Source organism: Odontomachus brunneus, unplaced genomic scaffold (assembly GCF_010583005.1).
Source record: "Odontomachus brunneus isolate Ranch 3 - 2012 unplaced genomic scaffold, Obru_v1 Obru_scaffold_018, whole genome shotgun sequence".
NCBI lineage: Eukaryota > Metazoa > Arthropoda > Insecta > Hymenoptera > Formicidae > Odontomachus > Odontomachus brunneus.
The window spans coordinates 536,497-559,540 of record NW_022639468.1 but is presented as its reverse complement, the minus strand read 5'-3'; the positions used below and the strand labels follow the sequence as shown (position 1 = coordinate 559,540).

The window sequence follows — 23,044 nt, the reverse complement described above, 5'->3', positions numbered from 1 at the left end:
CTCTCTCTCTCTCTCTCTCTCTCTCTCTCTCTCTCTCTCTCTCTCTCTCTTTCTCTCTCTTTGCCAACTCTTTCACTAAAAATACCTACGCGTAATTATTGGTGTCTCCGCGTTAAAATAAGTCGCACATTTTGTCGAACTTATTCTCTAATATTTATATCGATCGGATATCGATGATTTGATTCGATAGTTATCGAGCACTCGGCGCATCGATGACGAGTTAACGCATTAGAATATCGTGACCTTCAGCGCGACAAACCCATTCTACGACGGTCCGTAAATTAATCCACGATCCGACGCGACAAACGACGTTTTAATGGAGGATGAGTAGCCGACGAGCCGTAAGCAACTGGAATTCACGATCGTAGCCGTGCGTTTGACGGCTACCAGCAATAATTTTCGATTAAGAACGACGTTGCGTTTCATCACGCGCGTGTGGTATTCATGAAATGCATGGCGAACTTGGTCCGATTGACACTGTCACTGGACGCACATAATCGAGAGATGTGTTACGAGTCGACGATTGCAAACTCGCGATTTGAAGTTATATCAGCCGACACGTAAATCGACCATAGTTATGCAAGAATTTCAAGACGCGTTAAAATACGTGTCGAGAAGATGAAAATCTGATACACGATTTAAAAAGCAGTCAGTTTTCTCCTCTTTACGGGTATTTATTGAGACAAGCTTAACCCTTGAAAATACAACTAATAAAAAATGGCGCAACTAATGGAAAATGAAGACTGTTTTTTTAATTAGTTTTAGACGTCCATAAAACTTGTATCATCACTGTTTTACGTAGAAAGACGTTCATTGGTAGAACAAGAATGAAAAAATCATAATTTTGTGGATTGGATCGTTCTCTCTTGCATAACTATAGCGTGCATCGTCTCGTCGAGCCATTCTCTCCATTCCGGGATGATTCGAAAAAAATGAAGCGATCTCGCAAGGACGGACAATGCAAGACGATGCAATGGACGTTAACGAGCGCACTTTCCCCGCGATGATTGCTTAGCAGCCGCTCTCGTGACCCTCGACCCTCGTAACGTGGCGTACGGCGAATCTCTATTCGCTTCCTCAAACAGCTTATATCCGTCTTCGAATTCCTTTTCACGTCGACATTTCGCCGCTGTTATTATTTGTACTAGAATTTACAGACCTCCGGTTACAATGCAGTTTCTCTGCGCGCGCGTGCTCTCAAGCGAATTATGCACAGTGACAGCGTCGTCGTAATTATCGACAGTACGTGAAACGCGTGTAGAAAGCGATTAGCTATCTCTACGTTGAATCAATAGAAAGCCCTGGCAGCTTATGTCACTTAATGTAGAGGCTCGTCCGCGCTCACGAGGCGAACTGGCCGTCGCGGTCTCGGGGTGTCGCTTGACATCGCGCGATCTTGATCGCAAATTTCGCCTCTCGCTCACGCGCGCCTTGTATTATATCGGTAACTGAGCGTGTCGGACGGATTTAACGAGTTACAGAAGATCCATCGCGATAAAACCGCGACTCCCCCTCTAATCTGACCTATCCACTCTCGCTTTATCCCGGACACTCTGCGCGCGACGGGACAGTAATTAATGAGTTACACGGAATAACGATAACGCCCGCGTTGCTCGTTACTTTTACGTAGGACGCCTCTGTGGACGTAGTCCACGAAACCTTTCGCGACAACTAATAATTTACAGATACTCGGCAATATCTCTCGGGAAGTTCGGGAAGGTTGGCGAGTTTCAAAACTCCGAGATTTAAAGCCGCGGAAGTTGCACGATTCAAAGCTCGATTCTCCTCAACGAAATGGCGTCACTCAAATCGCATAACGATACTGTCGCATACGTAGATGTATTCTACTCGATCACACGGAGAGAATTTTGTAGTAAAAGTAGAATTTCGTAACCGAGAGATAAATTAAAATTCTGCAGTCATAATCGACTGTATCGATTAATCCTTTCATCTCATATGTGTCACTTGTATTCTAGGAATTCAGATGTGCTATTAAAAAATTTGCTTTGTTTCTAGCGAAATTTACTTACTTTAGCAAGACTGACCTTACTGACAGTCTGTTCCTGTATTAAGAGATATTTAAAAAATAAAAAATACTTATTCGGTATGAATACCAATAACATATCTATTTAAATTTTAAATAAATATGTTATTATAATATCTACCGAATAAATATGTTTTACCTTTTAAATATTTTTTTCTCTCAGTGTGCACTGTTAGAAAACAGCAAAATTGCAGAAAATTTATAAAGAACTAATTATTTCTTCATGTAAAAATTTGTTAGAAATTTACCACAAACTTGATCAGATTAATACCATTCAGTTATCTGAATGGTTTGCAGAAGATGATATCATCGAGTCCTGATAAGTCACCTAACGTAGCGTGAGAATCAAGGCCTCAATAATTAGAATCCGATAACATCGTCTTGTATAAGCCGGACTACTGATTGGGACCAACCTAATCAGGACGATGAGATAAATTTCTACTCGGATAAGCCTTTTGCGCTAAATGCATAATTGTTACCCCGCGACAGAGCATGTGCAGTGGGAGCTTTGCTTTTACTGAACCTTGAAAGCGATTTAGCCGCACCTGCTAGTCTTGGTAGGATTACGAGGATTCTGCAAGATTAACTTTACCTTGTCGAATGTTTGCCCATAGATCCTGCAGCAATACAAGAAGCTAGTCTATATTGGAACAAGATAAAGGAAGAAGGCAGCTGTAAGTGGCCGCGCGCAAAGCTCATTCGAATTAGCAACATTCATCCGGATTCGGCCGTCAGCTATTTTCCACACTGCGCCATATTGCACGAATGCTCGGACAACACTGGATGTTGCGCAACGGATCAGCTCACTTGTGTGGCGAGTAAATCCCGCTCCGTCGAGCTTACAATCTACGTAAGTCACACACATATCTTTCTTTTCTAATTAAGAAATACGGCGATCTCTTTCCACCATTTTAATGCCACAAATGTGGACTGAGTGAACCAAGCCAAAGCGTTCCCCATAATGCTACTCGATTTAGAATCAATTAAAAAGAGGAAGAAAAGAGCAATCAATTAAAAGAAGAAGAAATTCAGAGAAAACGCAATGAGTTCTCCTGCGCAAAGTTAACGCACGGCTGATACGAATCCGCCAGTGATGCGCGACAAAATTTCCCGCGCGCTTTCAACGTGCATTAGGCATGCGCGAGGAGCCGTAATAATTATTAACTGCCGCGACGCATAATTTGCCGGGATAACATATTAAGCGTATTAACCGCGCGGCACGGCGCGTTGCGCGGACCGGATCGATTGAACGATAAACGCTCTCGTAAATGCGGGCCCGCCGCATGCCGGATAAATCGCCGGGAGAAAGAGGCGCACGGTGCAACGGGCAACGAGAGATGGATGCACCGACGTAAGGAGGAGGACTTTATCCGACGGGAGAAAGTACCATTAATCGTGTAAACTGTATTGCGGGCAATTTATTAGCGGGATGTCCCGAGGAGCCGACAATATGCGGGCATGATTTACGGGACGTCGACGCGATGTCGAGTCGCAAATCAGCGAATTCTTTCCTCTCGACCCCGGCGAGCAGTTAGATCTTGCGCGAACGACATTTCGCGCGTTCTCGCGCGCAAATTCCACCGCGGCAACGGCCGCTTTTTTCCACTCTTTACTTTCCGCGCGCGCGCGCGAGTGGCTCGTTATCGCGCGCGCATGGAATTGGATGCCCGCGTAAAATGTCTCTTATCTAACCTACATAGGAATAATCGTAGTAATTGGTCCGGTTTCGAGCGGACGCATTAGTGTCACGGAAAACAAGTGGCATTATACGGCGGCACGACGACGGTGTTGGCTAATTGAATTATTTTTGCCTCCGTCAAGCTACCAGACGCGTAGGAAGGCGTCGTGATCCGAGTGAACTGTGAACCACGAAGTAACGAACGAACGAATCCGGATTCCACGCTCGATAATAATTCCTGCGCCACTGCTAGGTAGCTTTTTTTCTTTCTTCTAGACATCTGGTCAGCAAACATTAGTCGATACAAAATAACACTTCAAGTAACGCAGCTGAAATAACGAGTCAGCTCATGGGAGATTTATATCGAATAACTCTTCGACGCAAAAACAGGAAAGGAAGAAAGAAAAGCAAATCTTATGCATCTCACGCGCAAGAAGCGCGACCGGAGAAGCGCGTTTTCCTCGATGCTTCTCTCTCACCCGTCGTGACACCGCCATTAAGATATAATTAACACCATGGGGAAACGGGTAAACATGTCCTACGTGAGTTGTCAATACACGTCGATTCACGAACGCCGGCTGCTCAAGAGATCCGCCGTGTGCTCGCTGTAATTTGACGGATGACACGCGCCGTCGTCCACGGTGGTCCGCCGCGTCACTTTAACGGGACAGCTATACTTAAGCGCGTTTATGCACGATGGCGATCCTCGCGGAAAATTATTAGGTCTCCAGTCGTTGCGCCGTGCGTGACCGTCGTCTTGTATCGTCAATACGTGAGTTTAATATTCGCGCGCCTATGCTAATGACGGCCGTTACACGGGATGAAGACTTTGGTCGGATGAACCAATTTCTGGTGAAGTACGGACGATTCAGAAAATCCGATTGCCAGGATCATGTCCAAATTGACCAGAAATCTTGATAATTTATATTTTGAATTCTGAAATATTCTTATATTTTGAAACTTTAATCAGAATTTCTGAATCGTTCACAATTCGATCGAATGAAAACATATAAGGCCTATGAGAGCCTGCGCCTATGAAAAAAAAACATGTGGAAATTTATTTGTAAAATTATTACTTAAAATAATTATTTAAATATGATTTAAAAGAATGTGTGTGTGTGTTTATTTCACTGTGAAATAAAGTTCATTTCTATGAGATAGTTTATTTCTGTGAATAAACTTTATATCCCACAGATAAATTTCCGAATATCTTTTCTCAATATATACACAATTGTTCTAATATAACAAATTTGGTTTATGTGATGAATCAACTATATTTCGTGACAATCGGAAAATTTTCCGTTATCAACGGTTTTGTTACACCACGACAACTCATGTATCAATATAAGCACTCATAAATATATAGGTCTCTCATGTTTTATTTTTAGATTGGATTTCAAAGAGTCTCCACAATCTTACTTTTTTCGTTCATATTTCACTAGAAATTGATTCGCCTGACCAAATTTTTTCTCGCGTACAGCGATCGTCCCACGAATGAAGATTTACGGCGAAAATCATGTCTTCGTCCCACAACGGTTACTCGCATATCCAGGGTAATTCGGCGGGACGCGAAAACGTCTTCTCGCGAGGAGAAATTTTACCCACGGCGACGCGCGCGGAAGTACGTCGAGGAGAAGCATGCGAGGCGCCGACAAAGGGCGCATTCTCAGCCTTAGACCTTCATTTGGCGAACCGGTAGTCGTGATTGTGCAACTGGTCGCGTTTACGGGTTAGGGTTTAAGCCCGCTCCTCTCGCAACCCGATACTTTGCAGCGCCGTTTCATCGGCCGATTACGCCGGGGCCCCCGATCGACTTCCACCTCGCCGCGCACCATCATCATTCCCCGAAGCCGGCTTGACCTAACCCAATTTCACTTGCGCCGGGAGAAATTCTGCAATGCATGTCGGCCGATTGAGTTTCGAGCGAGGGTTTCGCGAGTTCGAGAGACGCGAGTCGACGTCGGTGCGAATTCGGTGGCGATAATGATCAGGCCGATGTCAGACGGCCTCGCGAGCTAAAACGCCGTTCGTAATTTCAATTTCACCTCCACGAATGATTATACGTCTCACGCAGTGCGGGACTTTTCAATTTACCGCGCGATTTGCGAGCCACAATCGCTTACGCGAGCACTATTTCGCGCTACGGTGACTGTCAGGCATTCGCATCATAAATATGCGATTAAAAGGCGAACACGACGAATCCGCTCCTCCCTCATTAAACTTATCGCCCGCGACGCCAGCCACGTCGGATTAATTAGCCGCCGGAGCTTTCGTCGCAATTGCTCGCCATCGCCGTTGTGTTATCATCCCCGCGTAATGAATACGTAATGCCGTACACAAGCGCGCCACAGGCTTGCGCCACAACTCACCTCCCGACTGTCAAGTTGAACGAATCGACAGGACAGGCCATTAACAGGATTTAATGATCCTATTTGATTAAAATTCGCCACGGCCGAATGTTGCTTGATGAGAATCGACGTGCCGATTAAGAACGATATGTCGTGTGATAAGAACGATAAAGTATCGCGGGACGGCCGTTAAAGTCGACACGCGGCAACACTCGCGTGAAATACACGCGGGCAATTAATCTGTATTTCTTTTCTCATCGAAGCCTGTCTTTTTGCGTGCTGCAACGTATGCGGATCGGCGCGAGTCGCGCTTAATTAATTGCGTTCCGAGCGATCGCGAGCACAAATCGCGCGGGATTGGAATGCGAAGGAAAATCGAGAGTCACAAATAAGAGAGTCTCGCTCGACGGAGATTATTGACCCTTGATCTCTCTTTTCGATTAATTGCGAGCAAGAGGTTTTCCCGCTCGTCTGACTTTCTCTGGAAACTCGTGGTTTGCGAATATGTTAATGTTGCGCGCCTCCCTATTATTTCCGCGTTATTTGAACGCGCCGCGTGGGTAATTTACGATCGGTCACTGCAATCCGCGTGTCGCTGTATCATTGTATATTCATTAACGATGATGCCATCGATTAAGGGGAGCCCCGGCGCGCGACTTATGGGCTCTCGCTGAACCCCCGTCGATGTTTCAATGACCCCGCGTGGAATTCGAATCCTGCCGCTAGACTTAATGAATCAATTAATCCGCTGATAAATGCGCCCCATTTATATCGACCGCGAAACGGACGACGCGCAGACGTGTGCGTTCACGTCTCTCGTCGCGTGTTAATCACTTCTTATCTGTGTGAGAAATTCTAGTCATTCGAAAGGGAGATGTCCGACTAGTGAAAGACAACCGGCGATTACGCTGTGAGATGGAAGATTTATGGACGACACACGCGCGCGATGAAGAAATCAATTGTTGACTGCATTTTATCTCCATAAAGAAGCGACTTTGCACGAGAGCTGTTACTTGAGTAATTTCTCGTTGAAAATTCCATGAAAATATCACGCTGAGCGCACGGAATTACTTCGATATCGAATGCTAAGAAATCTACGCGATTTCTTTTGCTGGCAAGACCGATTTCTTTTTATTGTTTAAAATATCGTTTATGCGGAGATTCTCGGGAACTCTGTCCAACTATCGATTTCGCGCGTAATGACGTACGTCCGTGATTTTACGATGGACAATTAGTCTCGACTTTGAGTTACCACCCGTTTGATCGTCAGGCAACAATAGCCACGTATAAAGTCCCGTCCAGAGGACGACGACAACGACGACGAAGGTTGTGGTCAATCGCCATCTATCATCGGTACGAGGGCGTTTAAGGTCTTTAACGGCCGCCACAGCCCATGCTAATTTCCTCCTTGCAAAAATTAAGCCGTGAAACGATCGTGAGAAATTGCACGGTGGGCGTACGTCGCGGTTCGTTTAAGCGAAAAGATTCGCGTCGCGGCGATCGAGTTAGCAGTGTTGCGCAAACATTATTTCTCACTTTACACAGCTGGACTGTCCAGCTGCAGTGAGATTCTCGAGAAAAGCAAGCCGAGAAGCCGGCTGATACGAAATACTACGGAGATCTTACTTCTCATCAATTTTCGTAAAAATTTCGAAGCTTATGCGCGATGAAAACGGCTAAAATCATCTCGACATAATGTCGTAAAATCTTGAGAAAGATGGTATCGCCTGCGCGAGCGCGATTACGCGACCAACAGAGAACCGAGCAGCCCTTGTTCCTCAAAACTACCGGACACTCCTCGTTAGAGCTGAGCCCGGCTTCCTTAACGATATCCTCCCCTCGCCCGAAGACAAAAATCAGCGCGATATAAATTCCAATAAGCGCCCGCGTAATTGCCGATGTCGAGGTACAATAACGCCGCGGGTATAATTTGCATCTCGCCACGATCGCCGTCCAGTTCTGCCGTGTGGCATTAGCATAAGTTCCTGCCGACTGCTGTTGTGGGAAACGGCAGTAGGTTGAGTATGAGGAAACGTTTATTAAGTGAGCAATCGTATCAAGTGGGTTTTCAGGAACACCTAATTGGCGGCAGCACTCCTGTGAGTGTGATTGATCTGGGTATACTTTGACGTAACGGAAGGAAAGAAAATTAATCAGAAAAGTCAACAGGACGATCAAACATCTCATTGGCCGACACATTGCGCTTCTGTGAGCTGTATTAATAGTCGTTGCCCTTGAAACTTGCCGAGTTAAAATTTTACTTCTACTGTCCACTTCAATATTCTATTTAATATCTATTTTGATATTCTGAGACCTATATCAATTTCTACTGATTCTATTTAACCTACTTATTTGTCGAGAGATCCTCTTTAGAATTTACAAGTAGCATTTCGTGCGTTTTCTGCCATTTAGAGGCGCTAAGGATTTAAGTTTCCATATGTATTACATATACATTGAGCCTTATGTACAGATGTTAGAAAGTTCATTGTAGAGCTAAAACCTCGACTCGGGTTGTCTCAGGTGAGATACTCGGATTTGAATTTAGATCCGCTGTCAACAACTGTCACTTGAAACTTGTCTTATCTACCCTTTAGCGAGATACCCTTTAGCGAGAATTAGATTCCATTTTTTTCGTTGAATTATGATATGTGACACTTATATCTGTAATTACGAGTAAACTAAAGAACTTTCACCTAACATTGAATTCAGATTTAAGTACTTCACTTAGGGCAAGTTTCAAATAACAACTATTAATTATAGAACCCTAAACATGAGTAAAATTTACCCAGAACATTTTTTCAAACGTTATCGTTCTCAAAAACATGTGTTTTGTTTTCTTATTATAACTTTATCGAGTCACAAAAATATTATCAAAATTATATTCTTCGGCAATTTTTAGCTTAATTTAAAAAAGAGGTATCAAATTTTGATACTTTTTCCGAGAGTTATAAAGCAAAAGAAGATACGCTCTGAGTATAATTTACATGTTTAAGGTTCACGTAACTTTTCAATTTTTGAGATTTTAGAGTTAATATTCTTATAATTAATTGCGAGTTTTTCAGTTAAAACACGATTCCAAAAATAATAACGAGATAATTCCAAATATAATGTCGCGTACATTATACAGTTCAGACAAAAACTCAAATCCAACTTTAAATTCAGATCCGAATATATTTCACGTGAGACACAATTCAAGTACGACTGATTTATCCAGATGTATCCAATATCTAAATTTGCTCCTATCGTTCTTTGTATCTTCTTATATCACATTACGTCTCGATTCTCGAACGCTACATTCTACATCGCCGATCAATCGACACTTTCAGTGACGCTTGTCAGTTGGCCGCTGTAAAAGTGCATCGCGTCTGAACGCAGGAGTCTGTTGCACTCGAGGGCTGATGCAGGCCTCGCGGCGAGAGCGCGCAAAAAGGTCGCAATCACGAGGGACGAAAAATAGAGGAGGGACGAGTGACAAGAGACGACGGGATGAATTTACGGCGGGACGTTGCGAAATCGACGAGCACGAATATATCCGTTCGCTCTCTCTCTTTCTCTCTTTCTCTAGCGGGCAGGGATTAAGAATGTCAAGAGGCTGTCGCGTTTCGTATCTCTTGAGGAAGAAACAAGAAGGAAGAGAAACGCGCCGAACACCTCGTCCTTAATCGGGTAAAAACCGACTCACTTGGGTTCATACTCGAACAAAGCTGCGTGAGAAGAATCAATGGAGTCATAAGATGGCACGCTTGCGACATTCGCGGCTGTGTATCCTCCTCCATATGCATTTCGCATTCCTTCGGAATACGCGTAGCACAACTTTCTATGCCGCGACACATATTTGCGCCAATATTTTAGCAAGTCAAAAAACAGGTGAGCGCTGCAAACCAATTGGGTATCGTAAGATATGAAAGCGCGACTACATAGCGACGCATTTTTTGCGGCAGAAAACACTAACAAAGAGAAGCCCGGGATTTTATGAGACGCGAAAACGCTAATTATACGGCTAAGCAGCCGACGTATACTTTCCTCCGTATCCTTTATCTCGCTAAAGATCGCACAGCATATCGTTGCACCACGCACCCACGCCCGATGGCCGGCCAATCGGCCGCACTGATTGTGATAAATGTACAGGTTCCGTGACCATTAGGGGTCACATTGTTGGGGATGCGATAAATTTTACGGGATATATATCGTCTTTTTTATCCGCGCTACCATCGATAAAGTACTGTAGAATGCGTGCAATTCCGTTGCTTTGCCTCGGTTACGACACCGAGCGCGCAATACGTCCGTCATAAATTCTCGGGAATATGTGCCGTTGCCAATATTATCGGAGAAATTAATATTCACACGGAAGACAACGACGTTCGTTGAAAGTGCGTGCGATTTGCGAACTCGTTGTTATCTCTCGTAAGTTATCGAAAAGGAACAATTTCAGAAACTAACATTACGACGGAGCACGACGGATATTTATGTCGCGATTCGATACGGTGATAAAATAACGTAAATGAATATCAGAATAATACGGAGTATCGCTGATATTAATATTTATTTTGCACGTTGGTTGGATAGTTTATAGAGCGAGGCGAGCTCATTTTCTGCACGGAAGATAGCGAATAAGATATGAGTTTTAGAGAAAGAGATTTATTTCTATTTCGCATTTCTCTCTCTTCTTTTTCCGTCGGATCTCATCGGCGATGATTTATTCTCCAAATTTCTTGGAATCTCACTCAAAAACAAGTAAAAAGTGACAGTTGTATGAATGAATATTTTAATTGATTATACTGAGAAAAAATATTTGATATTTGTAATTATAATTACATAGAAAAATAATTACTATAAATAATAGTCGAAAAAGTAAAGAATTTTTTATTAAAAATTCTGCTATAAGGTTAATAAGAATAATCCTTTATAAATATTATCGTTTTCGTGTTAGAATAACCAAAAAATATGGTTGGAGTAAAAAATTAGTTTAATCTTAGAACAAATTTTTTTTTCTTAATATAGAGTGAATATGTACTTGTGACGGTAAAGTACAGCAGATACACCTTTCAATCTCGAATGAAAATATTCACTCGATGACTCAGAGAGAAGAATTCACTTTATAGTTAAAACTCGCCCAATTTCGAGTGACATTGTGGTCACTCTATTTTTTGAGTGAAATTTATTTTACCCTAAGAAATTTAAAAAATATGTAGTTCATTTCATCGCGATATTTTCAACTCACGAGCCGAAAGCTAACACTCTCGAAATTTCTTGGAGCGGAATCTCACTCAAAACGAGTAAAAAATAGCAGTATTTTTACTCGAAGCGATATTAAAAGTACTGCCGCTCAAATTCGCAAGAATAAACGTTTCACTCAAGCTTACAGTGAATTTTTATTTTATATGAGCAAATGTTTCGATCGATTAGAGTGGATATGTTCTTGTGACAGTGAAGCACATCAGATTCACTCTTCAATTTCAAGTGAAGATATTCACCCGACGATTAAAGGTGAAGAATTCTCTCCACATGAGTAAAAAATCAATCGAATTCGAGCGACTCAATGGTCACTTCTCGAGTGAAATTTTCACTCCATTTCACTCCAAGAAATGTCAAGATTTATGTCAAACAAACACTATCAACTTGTAACTTGTAACATGAAACCTTTCTCGAGAGCTAGAGACACTACTTCCCGCGGCCATCGCGGCGCCGACGAGCGACGTGAAACACCGAAACACCGTAAGTTTAGACACAAGACGTTTTCACGAGAGATCGTGCCGCTGACGAAAGACACGAGCGAGAGGCACCCTCTCGCGCAGCATCGCACAGGAGAGCTATTGTCGCGACGACATGCCCCAGTTACCCTCTATAATTAACCCGCGTAACCCCTTTCGACAGCCACCTGTCGATGCGGGATTGCACCTTCGCTCGTCTTCTGCCCGCTTTTTACCCCTGGAAATTCACAACCTCCCGCACACTTGCTCGAGCCAGGCCGCTCCAAGCGGACTATTACTTCTAACTTGGTCCACGGCACGTCGAGAGTGAGTCAGTTCCCAGCCCGAGCCACACTTGGCCGGGTATCAAATTCGTCGCAGACGGCAAGCATCATGCGGGCGTGTGCGCTTGATGCACCGACGCCCGGACACAAAGTACGACGCGGAGCGCGAACTTAGGTTATATAAATACAGCGGCTTCCGCGATACCGAAATACGCTGATTTATGGAGTCCCTCCGGATCATAAGCCTCGCCCTCGCCTCGCCCTCGCCTCGCGGCCGGCATCACACGCGCCCAACTGGGTTAACGTCCGTCGATCGTTAAAGTTCTTTGGTGAGATCCGTTTGATGGATGATGGTCTCGTCGGCAGGACCGTCTTTACGAGCGGAACGCGCGAAGCGACTCGTGCACGGCAGCCAGGCTAGTAAGCTAATGGACGAGCTAAGCTAGTGCACGAGATCGCTAGATGTATCAATCCTCGCGCGACAATAATCACGACGTAAAATGCGGCTTGTAAAATAACCACGTATTTTCGAGCGCATTAAGCTCCCTTCACTTGCGTGTCTGTCTCTCTAACCAACTAGATACAAAATCGACGCTTTTCCACATACCCAAAAAAGAACTCTAATTGCAAGGAGCTATCGCCTGTAATCCTATGCTTTAAGCGAAAACCTTTACCGAAAGAGTATTCCTCTTCTAATGAAGTGGACTATTAACTAGAAATTTAATTACTTTAATTAAACTAGAAATCGGAAATTTATCAGATATTATATCAACTTTCTCTCCTTTGAATCGAAAGAAACATGTTGAAGCAGAATGTCCTATGCGCGATACGAGAAACGCGACAAACAAGACTTCCCGAGTCGAAATTTAAGTCTTACTTTCGACTTGAACTTTCTAACATCTGTACATTCTGAAGGATCAGTATATGTTTCACGCATATAAGGAAACAGTAATCTTACTTAATGCCTCTAAATAGTAGAAAACACACAAAATATCATTTGTAGGTTCTAAAGAAAATCTGTTTCGGTAAAGCTAGATTAAATAGAATAAAAAAATATTGATATAGGCTTCAGAGTATCAAAGTAGGCGTTGAATGGAACATTGAAGTCAAAAGAAGGATCAAAATTTCGACTCGGGTTGTATTGTAAATAAAAGACGAAATTTCCCTAACTTTTTAAGAATATTGTATTTGAAATATTTTTCTTTTAATTTTAGAAAAATCCTCTTGAAGATACGAGTAAATCTTCTAGAATTCAAAAGATTTCGCTAAAGATGAGATTGTATATTCTGGGTTTATTTTCTGGGTTTGGACTATGTCTTCTTTGTGTTTGGGATAACTCAGTCCTGCTCCCTGAAGAAGTGAACTGAAACGTTGGAACCAAACACAAGGAAGACGCGGTCCAAACTCGAAAAACAAGCAAAATATTGGACAACAAAGCCTAAAATACTAAATGAGACTGCATCTTTTTGAGTATATTGTCGTGCGAGCGCCAACTAGAAACCCAAATTTATGCAAAAAACAAACTTATATATTCAATGAAAACGTCCGTTACTTAAAAATAGATTTCATAAATCACGAGTTTTTGTGCATTAGGAAATCACGCGAATCTAAGAAGGCTAAGTTTTACGAAGCTCCCTCGTCGTGGGCGACACAAAAGTGGAAAAAAATTTAATCGCGTCCAAATTAAAATCCTGCCCTTTCGCCGTTCGGTCCGTCCCGCCGCCGGTTCTTCCCTCGGTAAAGAAGAAGAAATTCGAAATGGTCGTTAATGGGTACCTACGTGACGGTCGGCGCACTCGAAATTAAAGAAGCAGCCCGCCGCAGCTAAGACCCTCGCATTTCACGACGTTTAATAACGCTAGGCATTCGACCGCTCGGACAATCTCTACAATTCGCAATTGGCCACACGTAGCTCGCACAAGAATAGAAATGCCGCCCCAAAGTTCGGGCAAGCGTGTGCGTTTTCTGCGAGGATAATCCTCGCGCTAACACGCCTACCTTCCTGGAACCGTTTGCGCTGCAACAAAACGCACAAAAATGAACGCACATCAACGACGGCGATGGCGGCGAGCTTGACGTTAACAAAGAAACGCGCGAACGTGAACAATAAATCGAATCTTCGCTAACGCGCGACTTACATATTGTATCATGAAAATGTTGCGCTTCATCGGATTTCGTCCGTATTCTCGCAAGGAGTTGTTAAGTATTCAACGAATGTAAAACGCGAAAACGGTGTTGAGGGGATGCGAGTGACGTATGCAAGATAATAAAGTTATAAATCGCCAGAAAGTTATATAAGAGTCCGGCGCAACGATTCTCTTTTAACGATCAGTTACAAGGAGACAAGATAGTTTCGAAATATGAAGCCTAAAGCGAAAACGAAACGATATTTTTGAATTGTCATCGTAATGATATAACAGCGAATATCTCGTCATTCAGTCCTTACTTGTTGTGCGAAAAGTGAAAGGTGTGAATTGTGCATTAGATAAGCGTTCACAAAAGAAATTCACGTCGTCGCGACTGCACACCGACCGGATATATCGGTTGTATCGGTATCGTGCAGCGATTGTGTTTTCAGAACGACACGGTTATCTTGTTTTCCGCGGTTTACGTAAATTAATATCGCTAGCACGTAAACGATCGTGACAGAATCGCGATAAGGTCCGAAGAAAGTACGCGCCATTATAAGGGGTTTCTTAATCCTTTGCATACAATCATTTTTTATATACGCTATAATCTAGTCTATAAAACCCAGGAAACTTTCAACTACTATAACTTTGCTACAAATCAATATTTTTAGTCAAAGTTTTTTCAGAAACATAGAAAAAAGTCTCAGCTATAAGATAGTAACGCAATAAAGTCAAAATCTGCAAACAAATTAACGATATTTTTAATTTTTCGGAGACTTTTTACGGAAGTTGGTGAATCGATGTTGGTGATCAAATATTCTTTCAAGACTCATAGACTCAATATTGTACGCAGAAGGTTAAGATTGTTCACAGGTCGCACTATCTTAATATGCGAATTTGACCCGGTTGAGAGAATGTCACTGGGTGAAGCACGAGTTTTAGATATTTTGGACGACTTAGAGAACTATATCTCTTTGTATGCGTTTTTAGGGCTTGTTCTTCTATGGCCATAAAAATGACGACCGTACACTCGTTTAACGAAAATCTAAAAGGAAGTAGTAAGAATAATCTTAAGAGACATTTTAGTCCTATCAGTTGTTCAGTTCTATCATTTCGTTGTTTATGTGGCCGTACTACTAGTCATCACAAAAGAGCTTAGAATGTTTCTCAATTCAAGATAGGCGTCTTTTCATAAAAGCCTTACTTTAGATCGTTCTACGGTTGCATAGAAGAAAGAAACGGACTACAGCAACCCTCGATAATCCCATGTTGACATGCTGAGTATCTCTGGTTTCGGAAACATGCAAATACGTATACCAGAAGAATCTGAATCCACGAGAGATGTCAAAGATGACAATCCGACTATCGCCGGTAACGATCTCGAGCGAAAATTTTATAGATAAATAATCGCCTGATGCATCTGTCGAATGCACGAGAGAATAGAACAAAATATTGGACGGAGTTTGACGAGGGTAGCAGCTGCAGCGAAAAAGGCCACCATCAAGGGCGAGCCTCTGCCAAGAATTATAATGCCGGCGACGCGCGCTCGCCAGAGCGGCAACAGGAAGAAAACGGACGCACCTCTCGCCATTGTTTTATCCGTCTCATTTTCAGGGTACATTTTCTGGCTACTTCGGCGACACGCTTTGCCGAACGGCACGGCGTCGCCGAAAATATACGCGCGCGCGGCCAAGTTGAGACTGATTGATTGAACGTGCCGGCGAATGGCTTTTTGCACGCGCCCGCGCGAATAACGGCGGACGCACGAGCAGAAGTGACAACAAAGTGGCCGCGCGACTGAGGGAGAGAGAACAAGCCGCACTGGGATTCTAAAATTCGCCACCTGGACCTCGGACGCGGGGAAAGATTCAGAAAGGGAGCTTCGCGGCGCCGTGTTTAGCAGCATAAAGAAACTATCGCGACCGACGCGGGCCTGAGTCGCGCGTAAATTATAGGAGAAAAAGTTCAGTAGTCGACATTTGTTACAGACCTATGTAAGGTTAGATCCTGACTCTTCCAAAGTTTGAGAAAAATTATTAGAGTCCCAGGGAGCTCTAAAGAGTTCTCAACCAGAAGTAGGTTTTAGAAATAATACTGAACTTTGAAGCAGTTAAAAAATTTTCGCACTCTTGCTAGGATTCTATCAATTATTAAGATGTATGAGGATTTATTAATTATATACCATCTATTGTATTTCCTTTTAAATCCCCAGTAACCAGCACAGAGGATAATGTCCACGAGTCGGCACTCTACCTGTTTCCGGAATTCTGGCGCGTATATTATCGAATATTAAATATGAGGATTTAAGGGAAAATAAAAAATGATTAATAGATAATATTAATAAGTCCCCATACTTCAATATTTGATAATATCCGCAAAAGGATTCCAAAAAGAGGCAGAGCACTACTACTGGGCGACTACTGGACGTTTTCCCTCAAGCCGATTACAGTCGAGACGCGAGTCGTGCGGAGGATAAAGACACGTGGTCGAAATACGAGAAGAACTAATTTCGTGCGCGGGCGGAATTTCAATGGAAATTATCGGATACCGACGTGAGTCGAATGTAACCACGATAATCCGATGAAAAGACGAATAAACAAATTGGAAAAATGAAAGAGGGTGCCGCGCGAGTGATTACGTACTAAACCTTTCTTCCCGGCGATGGAACAAATGGATCTCCTGTCCGGAGACTTCTTCTCGAGATGCAAGAAACGGCCGCACCTGCGCGACGCATTCGTGGCTACCACGGATTAACCGGTGAGAAAAAGGATGTTGTATTCTCACGGGAGAATGTGGTACGTCCCGATCGAAACGGGGGTAGCCCAGTTATCGTTTTTAATGGCTTTCTTAAGTCACCAGACCGGGGAATCTCTACCGAAATCGTGCCGCGCTACCACGTTAGGTTCACGAATGGTCGGAGAATTGGACCTCACGCAAGATTAACGACGCTACCACTTAGCAACGAATGAACGGGACGTTGCGTCAGCACGGACATGCCCGTCATTTTAATGGGAGGACCACGTCGACGTGGGTCCTGTTCCAGGATTATACCTGAATGGCCTCCATCGCTCCGACAGGTGTCAAGAAGGAACGCTTGCTTCGCGGGTACGCGTTTATCACGCGCGCGCGCTAAGACTCTTTAGGGAAATTATCTGAAAACTACTCTTCAAGCGTTCGGGCAATTATTGCAATCTCAAGCGAAGTCGCGGCGGAGAAATGGCAAATAGCGAGCGCTGTGCCGCGAGCGTCGCCGCCGCCGTGCGCGAGTTCTTTTGCGGAACACTTTTGCGGCAATTTATCGCGGCGACGGTTGTAATTAAAACTTCACGACGTCTCGGCGGCAACGTCGGGCTTAACGAAGTCTCAAAGCGCGAGATACTTTCGCACGATAACAGCCGTAATTGCAATCCCGATTGAGAATCAAACGCTTTCGTTAAAACGATTCATTGCATCTCTCGCATTGAGAAAAAAATGATTGGTGTTATGAAAATTATAGTTATTTTCGGCGCGCGCGCGCCAACTGTATCTTCTTGTTCTCTAATATAAAAAAGCAGTAACAGTATGTGTATTCATTTTACTTTAGGCGCCTGATCTATCGCCAGAAGTGTGTATGTGTGTGTATTCTGCCAAGATATATATTTTTTTTGAAAATACACGTAATATAAACAATAGACTATATAAAAATATATTAAAAAAGAAATGTATCTTTAAGTAGTGGTACATCGATGCATTAGTTTGCACAACGACTTTTAAAAAAACAGATAAAAATACGTGGTTTACATTCCTTATTGCAAAGTTATTGTAAACGTTCAAATATTTCTCCTAAGTCATATTATCGGGACACAACACATCTACGAAGTGCATCAATACAGTCTTCAAATTGCACCTGCAGGCCACGCTTAAAGAGTTAATAATAATAAACGACCGACTTGAATGCTCGCGAAAATGAACTCTTTAACCGTTATAATCTCGTAATATCCAGCTACCGTGGCGATTAAACGGTCTCGCGATCACGTTACGTACGTACGAGATCGATTTGCGAGCAGGTCGCGTGATGAAAAGCGAGCGAAGGTAGATAGGTGAGTTGGATAAGGCATGGAAGGAAGAAGCGACAGAGTCACGACTTCCCTTTCCGTTGAATCGTAGGGCCTCGCCTACCCGCGCTGACCCCGTCGGGTCAGCTGTCAGGTATCGATAGTCCCGCCTCGTGCATGCCAGACATGCTCTCTCATGCTAAGCACCATGTTATTTCTATTTTTGTTCGAGACGTACCCGGTGAATGTACGTGCGCCCGTCTACTCCTTCGCTGCCGTTCCCGTGGAATATGCGTGCGTGTGTACGTGTGCGTGCGCGCGCGCGCGTGCACACGTGTATATTCCTCCGTAGGGAACGTAGTCTGACACGACTTAGATCGCGGACAAGCGCAATGGCGCTGGTTCCATCAGATACGCTCCTTTCGCGCTAGTCAATGAAAACGATCGCTGTTTATAGCGTGCCGCCGATAACTCGCGATCGAGACCCCGGCACGTGTTAACCCGGTAAAACGGGCGCGCATAGAACACCACGTCAACCGAGTGATACATCAGCCGCTCTTCTCGCGGCCGAACATATGGGAATTTGAAGAACGTTTCTCGAGATAAGTATCGCGCAGGTGATGACGGAGCGAGGATTTCACGCGTTACACGTCGTCTTAATCGTTTTCGACTTGAATAGATAGTAGTGGCCGGCTCTACGCGAGAGATCGGCCTTCGTCGCGCCATGGCGTAACCTTCGCGCTGCGCAATATTTCTTCCGAGTCGTACGGAAGAGTCAAGTATTACGGCCACGCGCCGTAATTGACACCGACAGACGCGTTCGGATCGATGTGAAAATGATCGAGTTAGCTACTACGGATCTCAGGGAAACTAACCCGAGGCCACCGTTTAAATCCACGCGATATCCTGCATTTAACCCTCGCCGAACCGAGAGCCGTGACGTGAGCTAACAAGGAGAATCAAGAATGACTTCTTTTCTTTCCTCGCGAGTTTAGTATACGCTGTTTTCCGTATGTTTCTTTTGCGCGTTCCTTAAGTTCCGCCACTTTTACAAGTCTGATATAGATGTAACAGACTGTGTGCTCCTCGAATTTTCTTAGTGTGCTTAATTAGACGATGCTGCAAAAATCTCAGTGACTTCGCCTGCACCTTATCGCCAGATAAGATTGCTTCCTAGAAGAATAACACCGACTAATAGGAACAGTAAAAGAAAACCGCGGAATAAAATACATCCTGTCTCAGATAAGATATGTAGAACTGCTGAGCATATTACGGTAGCGATGTGACACCGCACGACTCAACTTTGAAGAAGTAAAATTCGCTCGAGAACGAGACAATAAGGCAAGAATTGTTTGATTCGAGAAGAGTCGCGCTAATAAACACGATCCGACGCAGCTGAAGCGATACGCGCGAACACAGATGTTCACACTGAAACGGTCGAATCATTGACAGACTCTGCGCGTGAAACGACGAAAGAGAGGAAATAACGTACCTGTGAGTCTCCATTAAGAGATTTTACGAGTAATATCTCATAGACGGGCGAAGCATACTTCGGCCTGACGTTTACTTCTTACGAGATTTCTCTCGCTGCTCTGACTGTTCCGTGAGAAACTTTGCCGCGGTTGTTACGTCTAGTAGGGCCTAAAAACGAGAGATCCCTTTGGTCTACGTAAATATCGCTATGTCAAATTTGTTCTTTCGAAAGTATGACGTAGAAGTATACTCTCCAAATTTCTTGGAGTGGAATCTCAATCAAAACGAATAAAAGGTGGCATAATTTCCATTTGAAACGATGGTGAAAATATTGCCAGACAAAAGCGCAAGAGTGAATGTCTCATTCAATCTTAGAGTGAATTCTAATTTTATATGAACTAATGTCGCAATCAATTAGAGAGAATATGTTCATCTGACAGTGAAGCATGTCAGATCCATTTTTCAATTTGTATATTTTGAGCGCAAATATTCCTAATTTGAAATATTAATTTTATTTTTGACCTCAACATTTCACTTAACATCTGTTTTAATACTCTGAAATCTGTATCAACCTCTTTTGATCCTGTTTAACCTACTAATTTCATCGAGAAGTCCTCTTTAGAACTTACAAGTATTTAGTATGTTTTCGGTCATTTAAAGGCACTAAGACAAATAGGACGTCAGTTTCCACGCGTATTAAACATACACTGATCCTTCAGAATACAAATGTTAGAAAATTCAGGTCAAAAGTTGGGCTCGAATTTCGATTCGGGCTCACCCAACGACTCGGAGTGAAGAATTCACTCTACATGAAGTGAAAATCGCTGGAATTCGAGTAACTCGGTGCTTACTTTACTTCTCGAGCGAAATTTCACTCTATAAAATTTAGAGAGTAACGCGACAATACATAAAGAAAACTTGTAAGCATCTTTAGAATCTCCGCGATCTTTGCTGCAATAGTGTTTAAAAATACTAATATTTATATATTATTGCTGTTTGTTCTCTCGAGACAGAGTTTATTGTTTCCACAACTTAACACGTTCGCTACTATTATTTATTTGGGGAATTCTCTCCACAGACCACGTTATATCTGTTTCATGTAATTATGTAAAAGATTTGAGGGAGGGGAGTTGGTTTATACATATGTATATATGTATATATACCCAGTAAACACAAAGTATCATCGGCATTATAATGTCAACTCAATCATATGATATATTATGTAACTGTTACTTTGTTATATAACGAAATAACAGTTACATAATATACCATATGATTGAGCTGACATTGTAATGTGGATGATATTTTGTGTTTACTGGGTATATATATACAAAGTAAGTCGTTGTTATACATATTGGTAGTACGCGAACATGTTAAGTAAGAAGAGAGATTGGTGCGTCATACATGAATGACGCTGGTAGCAAACGTGTTAATGCGTTCATGTAAGTAGAGAGGATTTCAGAAACGCACTTCCGTGCGTCTCATGAACGTGTCATTCAACCGACTCGGCCCGAGACTCGGTTGATGAAGAATCTCGATTGGAAATCACGTCGCTGAGTAACGAGTCGTCAATTAACTTTAATGACTGCAGGAGGCGGCGCGCGTCCGCCGCTTTTTCAACGCGCTTTTGCTCGCGAAACGGGAAATCGCACGCGGTTCGATGGCCAGTCGCGATTGGCAGCCTGCGAAAAATACGCTGAGCTCGCGGATTTAAATATAAACTCGTTCTCTTTGGAACGTCGATCAATTTTGGAATAGAACACGTCATCGATAGATGACATCGCGATATTCTCAGGATAGAAACCGCTCGCGGAATCATTAGTATCACGAGGCGATACGCAAAAATACGATATCGCGTTCCGGTGAGCCGACTTTCACGTTGCGTATCGGTTGACAGTGCATCGCGAGTGAGTTATGCCGGTTTAATTTTGTATAGAGAGAATAAATCGCTCGGCAGCGCGCGGATAATCTTTCATACGCATCGCCGTTCGTGACTACTTCGCGCAAGAGTAATTCCGCTCGAGTCGCGGCTTTGACATACAGATCGGTTTCTTGCCTCCACGCTGCCGCGGGACTCGTTATCGAATCGAGAGAAAAATTGACTGATTGTCTCTTGTAATTCCCTCGCGTACCTCCTTTCGCGGACGTCCGACCACTGCCCGACCACCTGCGCAGATTGGACATCCTGTGTAGGTATACTCGTGTAGCTCGTAATTTACCGTCAGATTCCTACCACACAGTGGTTCTCCGCACGAGCGGATCGCGGGTGTGGATCGGCGATTTGCATTTTGTACGGCTCGATTTGTTATCAAGCCAGTCGCGCAAGCTGTGATAGCCGGCTGAATGTACACGTTAACATTCACACGCGTGCGGAATTTCCGCAGAGCTCTCGCGATGGATTATCGTGCAAGATACGTAACGACACGTAAAATCTCGGTTGTAACAAGAGACGCGCGTTTGTACAAGCGCAAGGGGGAGGGGGAAAGAGATATCGAGACACGCGCGAGGAATGGCAAACGTTCCCACTTATAGAAATTCCTCAAGTACACACGCATAACTTCTCTAAAATCGTTCTAACAACGTCGCTCGTTCGCCTCGAGGCGCGTGCACGTGGGGCGTTTTATGAATAAACCATAATGAATGGAGCCCTACGAGAGTAGTCGAGCGTACGAGAACCCTCGAACATGCGCTAAACGGCTATTTCAGCCATAACCTTTGCCCAGTCACATTATTTACATGGCTTAGTGTGCATCAATGAAGCGCCATAAATCTCGTCGGCAATCATTGAAAAACGTATCCGTCTCCTAAATGATCGACGGATCGTTTCTCATCGATCGGCCGCTCCTATTCTTCCTCGGGAAAGTAAGTTCCTCAGATCTCACGATAGTGCTCTGCTCGTTTTCCTTTTGTGCTTACGACAGAAGGAATGAAGGGGAGGAATAAAGAGAGGTGCAGAGGGGCGGTATTATATCTTTAGAGCAAAGCAGCGTATATGATCCTCTCCCGGTATTATTTCAGAGCTTGGCAATCTCACGTCCAGCGAGAAACGCAAGCTGACTCTGACAGCTCGTTAAAGTCGCATTACGCCCGTCATGATCACACAACGAAGAATACGTTTAAAACCGTACGCGCATTTGTGCATACTCGTGGCTATTTCCGCGGTATACCTCGCATTTCCCATGTAGAAGAGAACGTCCAGTTTTCTCGTGATTTCGTCCAGTCTCGGTACTTTACCTGTTTTTAGCATTATTGCGCGCATATCGCCAAATATTAAGATACGCGAGAATCTTAAAGGAAACGAATAAGTAATTAATAAAAATTAAAAAATAATAAATGAATAATTAATAAATCCTCATGCATATTT

General features: G+C 43.5%; 2 protein-coding genes across 4 annotated transcripts in view; one reads left to right on the top strand and one right to left on the bottom strand.

Moving 5' to 3' along the window:
- The window catches only part of LOC116841742 (midasin-like), a 140,511-nt gene that overhangs the window by 70,187 nt on the left and 47,280 nt on the right, over positions 1–23,044 (top strand). For both annotated transcript variants that reach the window (XM_032810062.1, XM_032810061.1), the window contains exon 3: positions 2,659–2,894. In XM_032810062.1, coding sequence (XP_032665953.1) covers positions 2,659–2,894 — 236 coding nt within the window. The remainder of the gene's footprint in view (positions 1–2,658; positions 2,895–23,044) is intronic.
- LOC116841752 overlaps positions 1–23,044 on the bottom strand; it is a 440,348-nt gene that overhangs the window by 406,488 nt on the left and 10,816 nt on the right. The gene's annotated exons all lie outside the window — the stretch shown is intronic.